Here is a 14,954-nt window from a genome sequence, read left to right as displayed (position 1 = left end):
CAGCGGCAGTCACCGGTGCCCCGGGGCAGGGAGTGATGCCCGGTGACCCAAATCCGGGACGCGGCGCTTCCAAACTCGTCACCACTCGCTCTGTCCCCCTCAGCAAAACCTCCCTCACACGCTGTGCTTCTGGTCGGTTTTGCCTTTCCGACAGCAGGGCAACTACGGAGAGCAGCGCGACAAAGGGTTTATTTGGGAAGGAGAAAATAAATCAGGAACCACCCCCCTCCCACCGCTGCGTGCTCCCGTCGGGATAACGCTGGGGTTTGCCCAGGGGGAGTGACCAGAGCTCTGGGGCCCCGATGCGATGAGCCCTGCCCTGGGGCTCCCGGCTCCCTGTAAGGAGCCAAACTCGTCCTGAGCCCCCCCCGCACCCTTCCCGCCAGGTGCCTCCGCGGGCCGAGCCGTGAGGGCGGCGCACCGCCCACATCCGCCACACATCACTTCCTGGGCTTTAAAAAACGGGGAAAAAAAAGAGGAAAAAAAGAAAAATCCAGCTAAGCGGGTCCTGTCCTGTCTGGAGGTTCGGGGCCGTACCCGGGTGCTGCCGCTGCCCGCGCCGACACCATGAAGGCTCAGCCCGCGGTAGCCTCCGTCTTCTGCCTGTGCCTGGTGCTGGCGGCCTGCGCCGCCTCCGCCGCGGGAGGGCTCGGAAAGGGTCAGACAAACGCTTTCTTCGGGCTTTCCCCAACTTCTGTCCCCACTCGGGGCGGGTCCGGTCCCCTTAGCCCGCGGGGGCCGCCGGGCGGGAGCAGAGAGCGCAGCTTCGGGGTCTGGAGGTGCGGGAGGCGCTCTGCGGGGTCTCCGCCGTCGTAGTTCGGCTCTGGCTGAACCCCTCCTCACCGCGGAGCCCTGGGGGAGCAGCCCCTCGGTGCCCCCCGTGCCGAGTGCCGAGTGCCTGCCCAGCCTCCGCCGGGCTCCTGGCAGGCGATGAATGGCCCTTCCCACCGCCCTCGGCTTCCCTTGCCCTTCGTGACCGCTCCTCACCTCGCTCTTGGCTTGCCCAGGCTCCTTGTCTAATTACCGTGTCTAATGGCCCAGTTCACCCGGGGCCTGAGCTTCACCCCAGGTGGTGGCTTTGCCGTAGAGGTAAATCTCCTCAGGGCTGGTTGTAACCAATTTGATCAATTGACAGCAAAACTGTGGTGTGGATCCCAGCCAGCCATTCACCCTTTAATTCCCTAGATGACTTTCATTCAAAAGAAACACTCTGTAATGTGTTGGGCAATGCTTTTAAAAACGTACCGAAGCTCGCCACAAAGTGGGGTTTGTTTTAAATATAGAAAAGCTTTTGAAAAGTGTTTCCCAGCTAGAACAATAGAAGGTTTCCCCTGTTTTAACATTTTGGCCTTTGACTGAAATAGCTGACGTGTCATTATTCTGGGTAAACGTGACTTCTGCTAATCCAGCTGGTTTTTGCTCTGGGACGTTGAGCTGGTACAAATGTAGCCCTGTGTCCGAGACTGCCTCAGCAGCTGCTGTGTGGGTGTGAGGGGACATGGGCGAGGCATCCTCACCCCGCCGCGAGCTCATCTGTTTGATGTGTTGCATCACGTATGTTCCCAGTTGCTCATATCAGCAGAGAAGATCAGGTAACACAAACACTGTGCCACTGTCCACACCTCCCAGATGCTGAACTGAGGTGCCCCGAGGACTTGGCTGACGCTGTTTTAGGCTTTCTCCAGCTTCTTTGCCATAGTCGTCTACTGGAGACAATCTCCACTTTCCCCTGTGTCAGCACTGGGCAGTCTGTGCCTCCTGATCTCTGTGTAGCTCCCGAGATCTGCTCCCCTCAGCACCCTGAGCACGGTGGGTTGCTGACTAAGCCAAACCTTTAGGGGTGGGAAGGGGCAAGCCGAGGTTCATGTTTGACCATCCGGCACCGTAATTGTTAGTTACTGGAGCCAAGGTGTTCCAGGAGAGTTCCTCTTTGTACAGCTCCCGGATCCCCTTCATCTCAGCTCTCCAGGTGGCTTTTGGCCACGTGCTGTGTTGGCTACCAAAAAAACCCAACCCCGGCAGTCGCTGCTTTGCAGCTGTTAAACATACACTGACTCACTCGTAAATCAATTGACATAACAAGGCTTGTTATCTGGATGCCAGATAAAATATTTCCTGCATTGTTCAGTCACTGTAACACTCAGAAATCCGCGCAATAGTGTTCTTTCTTGCTCTTCAATGATATTATCATCAGCAGGAATACTCAGCATAATAGCTTCAGAGCAATTAATGATCATATGTTGGCCTAGGAGTTTTTAAGTTTCAGTTTAGTTCGCCTTTGGTGGGATTTAGGAAGCCAAATGCTGACAGGTTTAATTTGTCACTCATCAGATAATAAATGTTCACAGATTGAAAAAGAACGGAGAATATCACAAGGCACTTCAATTTTAATATCTGTTTGGGGGATTTTAGTGTCATTTACATACATATATAGAAATATTCATGAGCATGGTATGTTTTTGTTAATTAATTTCAATGGGATTCCTCATACGACTGTGTGGGCTGTATTTGCAGAAGTCTTTCCAGAAGTGTGGCTGCAGTTGGCTTTTAAAAAGGAATATAAAATGAGTTGAAAACACTCTTGAGGGTTGGGCTGTTTTCCTCTGTTAGCTGACATATTAAATTAAGCAGCATTTATAAACCCTTCTCTCTGGCAGGTTTTGGAGATCATATTCATTGGAGAACACTAGAAGATGGGAAGAAAGAGGCAGCAGCCAGGTATGTTTGTTAGTTTTAAATACAGAAATGTGTCTTCAGAAGCATTCACAAAGGTTCTATTTCAGCCCTAAATTTAACCACAGAAAAGAGTCTCTATTAACAAAAATGAGGGTGGTTTAGGAGACTCTTCGGATCCCTACAGCTTATTGGAGAGAAAATACAGAATTTTGTTGACTTTGCCAAGGCACCACCTAGGTTTAATCACTGCAGTCTAATTAAATGATTGAAGCCCTAGCATGCCTTTGAAACAAGGAAATAATTATTACAGTAAAGAAAGATACAGTTCTCAAGCATCCAAATCATATATAAGTGGTGCTCAATCCCCTTGAACTCAGCAGTGCTAAGAGCTTCCCTAAAATTCCTTGTGCCTGTATAGATGAGGCCTCAGCATGAGGTATTTTTCCATCTGCAGAAAAAATCTGAAAGTTTCAAACTGTAGTGAACTGACAGAACGTGATTTGGGTTAAGCTTAAACTCTAAAAAGAACACTGAAAAGGTGAAAAAATGACATTTTTACTTTTCTTTTTCTCAGAGTTTCTTGTGCTTCTTGTTAAAATGCAAGAAGGAGAATGGCATGCTTATAAATTCTACTTGTATTTTAACTTCATAACCTAGATCTGACAATGCTGACATGAGTAGAAATTCCTCATGCCTTCCAGGTTTTCTGTTTAATTTAGTTCTGCTCTCAAACTGATCCATCTGGCAAGTTCTACACTCTAGTGCAGAGATTGAATTAACCCAGATGGTACACTTCAGAAGTCTTACAAGTTTTTGTAACTTGCTATTTTAGAATTTTTGGAAAGGAAAAAAAAAAAGTAGATTATTTCAGTATCTACAGTTATAATTGTAGCATTGCTTTGCAGTGCAGCAGAGAAAGCTTTAAAATGAGATAGAGGAGGGTGGGAAGGATGGCAAGGTCTGAGCTCTCAGGTATAGGCATGATGAGCATTCCTGCTCAAAAAGACACTGCAGCAAGGGATGGAAAGGATGTGAGCTACACTCTCTCCTTTCTTTGCTGGTGCACAGATCTGCTCGCTGATTTGAGCTGGGCAGCATTTGAGTGATACCAAATTGAAGGATTGGAAGAAACTACTAATAGCAAAGAAAATATAAACCTAGAAAGTACTTTTTCCCCCCTAAATCTGACCATAAATCAGGAGCTGAAAAATTACACGAAATTATCTGGGATGCATCAAGTGAGATGCACCAGAGCCGGTGGTTTAGGAAGTTTCAAGCCTTCGATTTCAAGTCTGTAAACTGCACAATGTCGGGGGATGCTGGGGACTTTGCGGTTTTAAGTTCCCTGCGGTCGAGGGCGGGGTCCCGGCGTTCCAACAACTGCTGCGATGGCGTTTTTGAGCCGGACGCCTCGCAGGACGCTGTCGCGGTGCCAGAGCCGTGCTGGGGCGAGGCGATTCCCCGCACCTGTGGGGAGAAGGAGCGCGGCGGGGACCGCGCGGGGCCTGTCCCGGGCTCTGTGCGGGCGCGGGGCGGGCTCTGGGTGTGTGTGACCGGCGGAAGCAGTCGCGCCGCGTCCGGGTCGGGCGCCGCTGGCGGGGCGATGCCGCTGGTGGTGCTGTGCGGGCGGCCGGGCAGCGGCAAGAGCCGGCGGGCGGCCGAGCTGCGGGAGGCGCTGGGCGGCCCGGAGCGGCCGGCGCACGTCGTGGCCGAGGCGGAGGGCGGCCGGGCGGCGCTGCGGGCCGAGGTGGAGCGGCGGCTGAGCCGGCGGGACGTGGTGATCGTGGACGCGGGCAACGAGCTGCGGAGCATCCGCTACGAGCTGTACTGCGCGGCACGGCAGGCGGGCACGGCGCGTTGCCTCCTGCACTGCGCCGGTGGCGCGGGCGGCCCCGACGAGCCGCCCTTCGAGGAGCCCGACCCGAGCTGCCGCTGGGACCGGCCGCTGTTCACGGTGCGCGGGGAGGAGCCGCTGCCGCTGGGCGCCATCCGCGCCGCGCTGTTCGAGAGCGCCCCGCCGCCGCCGCACCGCGCCACCCGCACGCAGCCGCTGCAGTCCTGCGGCTTCCTGCACCAGCTGGACCGCGTCACCCAGGACGTGCTGGCCGCCGTCCTGGCCGCGCAGAGGAGCGGGGCCCAGCCCGGAGAGACCATCCGCGTTCCCGGCGTGGCCGAGGGGCTGGTGCTGAGCCGGCCCGTGAGCGTGGCCGAGCTGAGCCGGCTGCGGAGGCAGTTCATCAGCTACACCAAGATGCAGCCCAGCGATGAAAACCTGCCCCAGCTGGCCAGCATGTTCCTGCAGTACCTGAGCCGCAGCATCCAGTGAAGTGTCACCTGTGCCACCCAGCAGTGGCGGTGGTCGGGCCCCGAAGTACTCGCAGCAGGAAGGATGTGCCTTCAGTCACAGACCCCGCAGAGCCTGCGTCCCAACCGTCGGGGATCGGTCCCTTGGCAGCAGCAGCTCTGGGAAGATGGGCACCGTGTCCCTGCAGCGGCCGAGGAGGCTGCGTCGCTGGGAGGATCTCTAGGGAAGCAGTTCCCACCCTTGCATTCTCCCCAGTGGCATCTTGCAAAAAGGAGAGCTACTGGTGCATCCCCAAACAAGTGAAGTCTCCTGTGGAGACATAAACCCCAGTAATCGAATAGTGTGACATGAAAGTGCAAAAGGTGATGACTGTAGTGAAAACTTTTCCCTCCACTTTGGTGTGTGTATGCCTGGAATAAGAAGATTGTTTTTCCTGGGCTGCCTCTAGATAATGTCAAACTGCAGAAGAGACTTCAGGTCCAGAACTGGAACAGGCTGTATTTTTAGGATGTGACTGTTTCAAAAAATCTGACTGAACCCAAGAGAGATTTGCAACTCTGCACTGCAAAAGGGTGCTGGCTTAACAAACTCAAACTTCTCTGTTTCAGGTCTAATAATAAAATGTGTGCCTTAAATGGAGTAAAGTCTTAATTTACCTGCAGGACTGTTTTGCTGAAATAATTTGCCATGTCTTTTTTCTTCAAGGTCATCATTATACACCCTTAAAAATACAAATTGCTTAAGAATGAGTGCTCTCATACAAAAAATGAGCTGACAGTGTCTGTTCTGTGTGAAACTCATAAGTCTGTACCAGCTGTGATGGGTAGCTAAGTTTCCAATAATTTTGGGTACAGCTTATGTAAACTCACTTTCTGGTGGATGCTTCATTCTTCATGCTAATAAATTATGGCTTTTGGTTTTAATTGTACGTGTAGTGCTCCCTGGGAGGAAATGGTAAAGTGGGGCAGGAAGGGTTACTTCAGTTACAGTGTCTGTCTGACACACCAGCTGCTAAAGGGATTTATTCATTGCAGAACTGAGAAATGACTACAAAAATGTTTTAATGTAAATAAGTTTGTCTTACCAGTGAACAAAGCTGAGAAAACACTTCAATTATCTCAAAACTCTGTGAGTTCTCACTGACTAAGAGTTGGTATTTCAAGGATGTGAACACTTCCATTTAAAACCTGCTTTTAAAGTTTCTCTTTAAAAAGTGTGTTGCAGTACTGACCACCAGACAATTGAGCTCTTTCAGCATGAATCACTGATCCTTGGTGATAAGAACAATCTCAAATCCAGTCTTAAATCAGCCTCTCCTCAAGAAAGAAGCAAAGTAATTTTGGACTCTTATTTCATCATCAGGGAGAGGGCAATGACACAATGCAAGCTTTACGAGGGAAGTGTGTATTCTTGCTCCTTACTGCAAATATATATAAAGGTGATGGCATATCAGTTAATTATAGATGGGAAACTTGTGTTTGAACAATTCTAAATGTTAATGGCTTCATTTCCACCCTTTCCTTGTTCTAAAGTTCATTACTGAACACTGCTAAATAGAGATTTCCTTTCATACCTATTTACAGCTAAAGAAAAACTCATAATCAGTTCTGCTAGTAATTAATGTAGTTGTTGTGTGCAAAGGTATTAATAATCTGTGTATGAAAATTTGACTGTTTTTACCCCCTAATATGGTTCAGAGTTTACAGTAGGAGAAAGCTTACAGTTTGCTTTGGTTAGCATATCCCAAAAGAAGTATCCACATAGGGTGTTCTCTCCAGATTTCTTCCCTAGTTTTAGGCTGTTCTTACTGCTCTGGAAGCCATATCATTATTATATGGAAACTTAACCTCTGGGTAGCATAGCTAGTAAAGTTAAATGAATTATTTGGAAAGAGAGAAAGCAAAAATAACTTTGGTCCTTTTGCACTGCACTTTATTTAGGCTGCAGGTCCTCACAGGCCTTCTCTCCTTCTTAGTCCTGGCACCTGACACATCCATCACAATCAGTTTCAACATACGAATGTGTGGGAAGCCATGCAGGCAGCCAGAGGGTTTGCTGGGTTACTGGGTTTGGTGGTTTCTCAGTGGAGGGCCTTAGTCACAGGAGGTGAGTGAGACACGTGGGCTATAATGGGGAGGGGGATGGATTGTCACCCACTGCATTGCCTTAAGCAGCCACGAAAATCCATCCTGAGATCTCTCAAGCAGCTGCTGTCATTAACCATGTCCAGTAATCTGGGGAAAAAAAGCATGACCAGTTGTGTATCTGAGAAATCTAAACTAGTAAGAGAAAGTTTCTTCCTCTACACAAGCAGTTATTGACTAGCAGCTATAATAAATTATTACATGTTTTAAGATTGGGAAAACTTTTTACAAGACAGTCTTAGAGCACCACATAATCTCTTTACATCTCACTTATTTCCTGTTACATTTAGCTTTCCAGGAAGCCTTGACTGTTAAAATGTACATGTAATAGAATTTCTTTGACAATTTTCTTTTTTCTTTTTGTTAGTGGTTTGCCTCTTATGGTTATCATCCACAAGTCCTGGTGTGGAGCTTGCAAAGGTAAGTGCATTGAATACTAGAGCTTGCTGAAATTTCTAATGAACCTTTGTATACAACTCATGTAGCCATGAGAAATGTGAACTTTGCATCCAAAATGTAACCAATGGTATTTGTATTTCATTGAGAGTGGCATAATATGGCAGTGTCATAGCAAACAAACAAGCTGGGTGTGTGGCTAACTCTTAAAGGATGAGGTAGTTGAGTGGGAATGGTGGTTTACAGCAGGATTTCTGCTTCTGTTGCACTGGATCAAATATAACCACCTATGTTGGGCAGGCTTCATCCCATGGCTGCCCAGCAAGAATTGCTTCAGGTACCTCCTGTTCTCTGCCTGGCTTTAAGGGTTGGATACATACATTCCATTTACTCACTGCTAATTGAAAAGTGCCACTTCTCTAGAGAGAGGGATGAAGTGGAAATTTTGATACTGACCTGAAAATCTGAAATATTTTCCACTGGTTTTACATACCTCTTATTTTTATTTTTTTCCTTAGCTTTAAAGCCAAAGTTTGCTGAATCCAAGGAGATCTCTGAACTTGCCCATAATTTTGTTATGGTCAACCTTGAGGTAGGCTGCCCTCTGCTCTGTATCCATGTTCTGCCTAGTAATGAAACATTTGGAATCTGGCTCAACTGGTTGCATCCTGTTTTGTGTACATCCTAAATCCTGCACTCCTGAATAGGCATTCAGGATTGATTGATAGAACTTACTGTTTTAAAAAGACTTTTCTTCAGTCTGGCTACTTTAATTGTGTTTATAAACCTGGCTCTCTGCCATTGTCTCTTTAACAGTTTGTACCTTGTGTGATTCAGTTTCCACAAAAAAGGAATTTATGTTCATTCTCTCAGTACGTATCAAATAGTCCTATACCAGAGTGGGGTGGGTAATGCAAATTGACAGACCAGAAAAAAATATTATTTTCACAAAAGATACTTCCATGGGTAAAAATAACTTCCTTTCCTTTGAGAGTGGAGGATACTGCAGTTACTTAGGATCTGTTCAAGATGGAAATTGCCCAAGGTAGAAGGAATCTGAAAGCAAGAACTTGTTTCTGTAAAAAGCACCGTGTTTTGTTAGATATCTTGCTAATATCTTCCCTCTCTCCTGCCTTGCTGTGTAGGATGATGAAGAGCCAAAGGATGAAGCCTTTAGTCCTGATGGAGGTTACATTCCCAGAATCCTTTTCATGGGTAAGGCATCCACAGCTGTTGTGTCCATTCACAGCACTGGGTTCTGTTCTTCCTCTTTCCACCTAAATTTCCTGTTGGATTTCTTGTTTCATAGACCCCAGTGGAAAAGTCCATCCAGAAATCATAAATGAGAGAGGAAACCCCAGCTACAAGTATTTCTATACCAATGCTGATCAAGGTATGTACCAAGTAGTTTGAAGTGCATTTTTAGTGAGATGAAGCTTTGGCAGTGGAGAAAAATGATGGTACTTTGAAGTGCCATAGCTGGGAGTGGTTAAATACAGTGTGAGTGAGTCATTCTCTAATGCCTGAGGAACCATATTCAGGATCATGATTCACCTTAATACCTACTAAAAGCCTGTAGGACCTAATTTTGTCTCCAGTTGTGGCATGGGAAATCATGGAATTCGCATGATCCAGCTGCACATAGTTGGGAAAAGTGTGCTGGACTGGTTTTTATCTTACAGATTAATCTGTAGATCTACATTTTGTTACTGTGTTGTTTTAAAACACTTTCATTACCAGTTCACCTTGATGTTTTCACCCTGAGATTAATAGTTGGTATCTCTCTGTGTAATCTTTCAGTTGTCCAAGGCATGAAGGAGGCCCAGGAGAAGCTGACAGGTGATGCTTTCAAACAAAAGCACCTGGGAGATGAACTATAATGAATACACTGAATAATACCTTTTCATCGCTTCAAAACTAAGAGGAAATGATTAAACAGACCAAGAATGTAGATGCACTGAAGGGACATAATTCCCCTGTCAACAATGTTAGGTTAAACCCTATTGGGAGTTCACACACACACAACACTTACAGTGTTTTCTCTGCCTGGCAGTTTGCACTGTGATGGTTCTGTGCAAGTGGGTAATGTGCAAACACATCTTTTTGTGTGTTTGTGCAACCACTAATATTTGGTGTTAAAAGGGAGGTGTGTAGGGAAAACACTATTTGAGGACAATGTGATGGGTAAAACTAGAAGTAGCCATCATTTTGACACTTAATCAGGGTTGAATCTCTTTTCTCACTGGTATTATGTGATCTCATAGTTTTTACTGGGCATTCCCATCACTGGGGCATGTTCCTGGGCCAGTTGTTTTCTAGATATCCAAACCCATGAATTCTGCCACAACACCAAGTACAATACATTTCATGAATGTCCAAGTAGCATGTGAATTATCAGCTCTGCAAATGTATTTTTGTGAAAAACTGTGTGATTCATCTTTTTTTGCCTTTGGGCAGAAATTTAACTTTTTCCTTATGCACTCACCTTTTGATTGTTCCATCAAGTCAGGGTGGGTTATGTTGAAGCTTTACGGGGTTTCCCCTTTTATTCTTTGAATGTTTTTGGCGAATGCCTTGTCATCACATTGTACTGTATTTTTGTACCAGGGTGAAAAAAAATTAAACCTTTTTAAACATAAACATGCAGAGAGTGTTTTGTGGTTAGGGGTGTAGCTTTACATTCTTAAGCATGGGGGGATATATTTTTGTTTGTGTTGCAGTGATTATTAATGTTGAATGTCACAGCTGAAGGTTTCCCCTTTTTATAATTAAAAAGCATCAATTGTTTTACAATTGTTTTACAATTCAGCCATTCTTACGCTACCCACACTGTTGAAGGCAATGTGTTTATTTACTGGAACTGAAAAGAAGAATAGAGGGGAGTAAAATCACCCCTCTTGACCTGCTGGGGACACTTTTTCTAATGCAGCCCAGCATGCTGTGGGCTTTTGTCACACGAGTGCGTTGCCGGCTCGTGGTCAGCTTGTTCTCCACCTGGATTCCCATATTCTCCTGCACAGCAGATCTCCAGACTGTACTGGTGCAGGTGAAGGACTTTGGATTCCTTTTCTTGAACTTCTGACAACCCTCTCTGCCCATTTCTCCAGCCTGTTGAGGTCCTCAGTGGCAGCACGACCACTGTTATCTGGATATCAGCTCCTCTCCCCAGCTTTGTATCATCTGCCAGTTTGCTCAGAGTTAGGTGTTCAAAAGTACCAACCAAGGGTACTCCACTAATGATGAGCCCCTTTTAGCCCAGCAGTTCTGCCAGTTTTCCATCCATCTTGCTGCCCATTTATTTAGGTTGTACTTCATCAGTTTGTCTATGGGGATGCTTTGGGAGACAGTGTTGAAAGCCATAGTAAAGCCAAAATAAACACCACCTACTGCTCTCCCCTCCACCACCAAATCAGTAATCTAAAGAAAAAAATCCTGTCCAAAAGACACTTGCCATAACTTCCTGTAACAAACATGGAGATAATTTTCTGCAGATACTTTTTGAAGAGCTATCTGAGGGCATTAGGTGAGGAAAATTGTTTTATACAATAAACTCGACTTGTCTAGTGAGTCCATTTTTACTGTTCAGCAGCATTAGTTACTTTCCAGACCAGCCTGTCTAAGGAATTTTAGGCACCAAAACTCAACTGGGCACTAAAAGACAAGGACTTGGTGGAAATAATGGGATTATTGCACATTGCAATCACCCTGCTCAGCTGCTGAAAGTTACTCTACAGGCTTTATCCTCTGCTTCTCCTGCATATTGTCTAATAAATTAATGATGGAATTTAATTCAGCAGCTACTCTCAAGTCATATCAGCCTCAAGTAAATCTATATAAGCCTTAAAAAAGGATTTTGCTGTGCTAAATATTCCTTTTTTCCTCAGCTTTATCAGTTGATCAAATAAAAAATAGTTCCTATCTGATGCTCATCTAATTTAGAGCTTTAGATTGACATGGCTAAAAAATCATTGCTATGGCTTTTTTACTTGCCACCAGGGGGAGGACTCTGCGTGTTCATCTGGTATAGGATTCAACAAATCATAATTTAAAAACCACCTCTGATGCAAATTAGCAGGGTGCACCTCTGTGGATTTCCATGCACAGTTTTGCAGCAGCTCTGCCCTGCTCTTATCTCTGCGGCCTGTGAGATGTACACCAAGTGTTCCTTTCTTTGCAAAATGCTCTGAAGCAATGTGGCCTCAAAGTAATTTTTAGAAAGTTCTTCATCCAGAGACATCACCCTTCAGTGACAGGTACAGGCAATGTGCTTCATCCTTTACATTTAAGACCACCTTGATTCAAAGTTATCCTCCTTCATGTGTTCTCTCATGCATCTCCTCTCCTTCAGTACTTCATGCCTTCCAGACTTAGTACCTTGGAAGGAAAAATCTATTTCATGACACTTTTTCCTTTGTTCTTCGGCTGCCTCCTTTCTCTCTAATCCTTTCTACCCTCTGTATGTTCAGACATGGGGAGCTGGTACAGCTTCCCCACCCTCTCTTCCATTTGCTTTTTCCTGGACCATGCTTTTGTCCTCCGTAGCAGGATGGAGCTTGGCACTTGCTGGCCTGCTTGGTGTCTAGCTGGGGTCTCAGTAGAATATGACATAAGTGCTGTCAGCTTGATTGCTAGGGACAGCTGATTAACTTGTGTAAAAGCTGCTTCATGTCTCTGGATTGCAGGGTGAACCTTCTTTTGATCTGTCACTCATAGTTTTCCTTACCTGTTTTATAGCTGGACTTTTTTTTTTTTGCTATCTCCTGCTGCAGATTCTTTACATCCTTCTTCTTTATAATCTTGATAAAGTGGTACAGATGGCTGGCATTTTCTTCTGTGCAGAGGGATCCACCCAGCAGTTACTTTATGTATGTTGTGTGACTTTAAGCACACAAGCAAGTCCCCAGGGCTTAGAGAAGCTGCTTGCAGGTCAGTGTTTGCTGTAGTTGTGTTTGAAGTTAATGATACACTGCAGCACTGCTCAGTAACCAAGGCCTCAGATTAGTTTGCTCCCATCAGCTTTGTTTCTTGTGCTGCCCATCTGTGTATGACTTGCAGTAACTTACATAATAACTTCTTTAGATGCATCTAGAAATCCCCTTGGATTCTCAGCTTCTTCTCCTATGGTTATGTAGCGGGTTCAGTTCGAAACTGGGCGGAAACCCACTACAGGTGATAAAAAACCCAAAGACACTTCAAAATTCTTAGTATAGACCCAGAAAACTGCCAGGCCAAATCAAAATCATGTAAACAAACATGCTGTCAGTTCCCTTTCTCCCACAAACAACCTACACAGGAAAAAACCCCCAAAGTTAATTAGGGAGTGCCTGGATTGCAGGTCCCATCTGGCTGCCTGGGAGCAGAGGTTTCTTTGCACACCTGAGGCTGGACGGGATACAAGGAAGTGTCAGCTGGAGACTCGGGAAACCTTTCCTTTGCCATGTTTAGCAGCAGGGAACAAAAGTGCAACAACCAAGAATGCCTGCACGGCCAGAGTGTCCCATCTGTCATCCTGACATGCTGAGTTTAGGAGTCATCTACTTCAAACACACTTTTGTCCCCATGTCTGTCTGCCTGCCACTGTCTAGCCTGTATCAAACTGCTAATGAGCTTCATTCACTCAGACCTCACTTAGAGCTCCTGTAATGAATAGCTCTGAAGTGAAATATTATTAAAACCCTATGAATATGAGGTCATAAATCCTTGGAGGTGATGAAAGTTCTCTTAACTTTTGGCAAGATGAGAGGTATTTGCATTTATGTTATGCTGTGATATTTATTTGCAGCTGACCTGGTATTATGCCTGCTTGGGTTTGCCCACCCAGGAGAACCACTCCAGGGCTATTCCTTGACAACCGTCGCTATAGGTGGATCAAAACTTGATGCCTGAGGATGGAGATTCAGAAAGCAATAAAGATGGAATTACTCTGAACAGAGCTCTCTCCAGAGAGTGGGATGAAAAGGGGAAGTCACTGCAAATTCATGTTCGTTTCAAAGATGGCAAAGCCAAAGATGAAGTTTCTCTAAAGGGTTGCATCCCCTTTCCAGACAGCTGTGTAAGTTGTCTTTGGCACTGACTGGAGAGGGAAGGTTGCTGCCTGGAGGGAAGGAACCAGGAAACAATAACGAAGGTCTGTCTAAATGTTAAAAGTCACTTTGTCTCAAAACTACTTGGTATATTAACCCATTCCCACTTTCCTCCTCGAAGAAACAGGTGCTGATTTGTTAAGCAGTTAGTCAAATAACCTCAGTTTGCTTTTCCTCTCTAAGTTTGTCTAGAGTAAGGTGTGGCTGTGCACAGTTCCCAGGCCTGCCATTGTCTAGGGAGCACCACTCCTGCCATTGCACCAGCCTGGTGCCACCACGTCAGCACCATCTGAGGAGGAGGAATCTCCACTGACAAGTGCCAGCCAGCCCCTGTGACCTGTCACGGGCAGGGGGAACAGGGGCCAAAACTTGAGTGATCTTCTCTAAGCTGTGAAAAATGTCATGGCACAGTTTTGTGATGGCGAAATATGCAGTAAGTTCCTTTGATTAGGGACAAAAAAAATAGAGACCCCAAACTTACCTGCTCACAACTATGCTGGAAGCAGGGACTGGCTGACCTGTGCTTACAGCATTCCAGGTTCTCAGAGCAGTGAGGGAGGCTGTTACACACCATGCCGTGCTGGCTCTCATCACAGGATGGGGCAGAGACATCAGGCAAAATGCAGGGAGCAGGCAGCATGTGGGAGCAGACAGGATGGGGGGAGCAGGCAGGATTTGGGGAGAAGGCAGGGTACGACCTGGGCACGGGATCTCAAGTGGGTGGGTGCCGCTCCTGTGTTCTCTTTTCCTCCAGCCAAGACAGGTGTCTCCTCCTCCATTTCCCATGTCTCTGCTATGATGTGGGGAATGAAGGGGAGCCAACTTCCTAGAGTTTCCACCATCTCTAAAGGTCATGATCCCATTGTTACCACTCCAAGTCAGGGCAAGGGAGGAGCTGGGGCAGAGCTGAAGGAGTGGGAGCGTGTGCACTGAGTTTGGCTAAGGCTGTAGGTAACTGGTTGCTGATTAGTTATAATTTGCTGGTATACACTCATTTTTGGACCATTTTGCACATGCACAGCATGGAGTAGGTAAATTTGCTGCAGAAATATTAATTGATAAGAACTGCAGATGTTCTCCCTGCTTTTTGAGAGTGCTTCAGGTCACAACATAACATGCTGTGCATAAAAGAAGCTGCACTGGCAGCACAGTCAAATATGGATGTCACTTTATTGTGCTATTTCTGATATTATGAACAGTGTTCAAAGAGCCATTTGTGAGGATTTGGGTACGTTAGTGCTGTTAAAGGGAATGAAATTTGCCCACATTCTGGGTACACAGCATGGGTCATACACGCTTTTCATTCCACACTGAAGTGGAGAAGCACCTGGGTGAGTGCTGCCTATTCAG

At 46.2% G+C, this 14,954-nt stretch overlaps 2 protein-coding genes across 2 annotated transcripts; both read left to right on the top strand.

The window, feature by feature from the left end:
- Window positions 1–400: 400 nt before the first annotated feature.
- On the top strand, window positions 401–10,161 carry TXNDC12 (thioredoxin domain containing 12). Its single transcript, XM_069023409.1, has 7 exons — window positions 401–658; window positions 2,658–2,718; window positions 7,493–7,545; window positions 8,040–8,113; window positions 8,667–8,736; window positions 8,831–8,914; window positions 9,322–10,161. Exons 1-7 carry the CDS (start codon window positions 568–570, stop codon window positions 9,399–9,401), a joined length of 513 nt encoding a protein of 170 aa, XP_068879510.1. The 5' UTR covers window positions 401–567; the 3' UTR covers window positions 9,402–10,161.
- Window positions 2,726–5,904, top strand: KTI12 (KTI12 chromatin associated homolog). The gene has a single exon (XM_069023408.1). It carries the CDS (start codon window positions 3,920–3,922, stop codon window positions 5,000–5,002), a length of 1,083 nt encoding a protein of 360 aa, XP_068879509.1. The 5' UTR covers window positions 2,726–3,919; the 3' UTR covers window positions 5,003–5,904.
- Window positions 10,162–14,954: the final 4,793 nt, after the last annotated feature.

The sequence above is a fragment of the Aphelocoma coerulescens genome, chromosome 8, assembly GCF_041296385.1.
Source record: "Aphelocoma coerulescens isolate FSJ_1873_10779 chromosome 8, UR_Acoe_1.0, whole genome shotgun sequence".
Lineage (NCBI taxonomy): Eukaryota > Metazoa > Chordata > Aves > Passeriformes > Corvidae > Aphelocoma > Aphelocoma coerulescens.
Note: the sequence above shows the minus strand (reverse complement) of the source record. Positions and strands in the feature narration are given on the sequence as shown.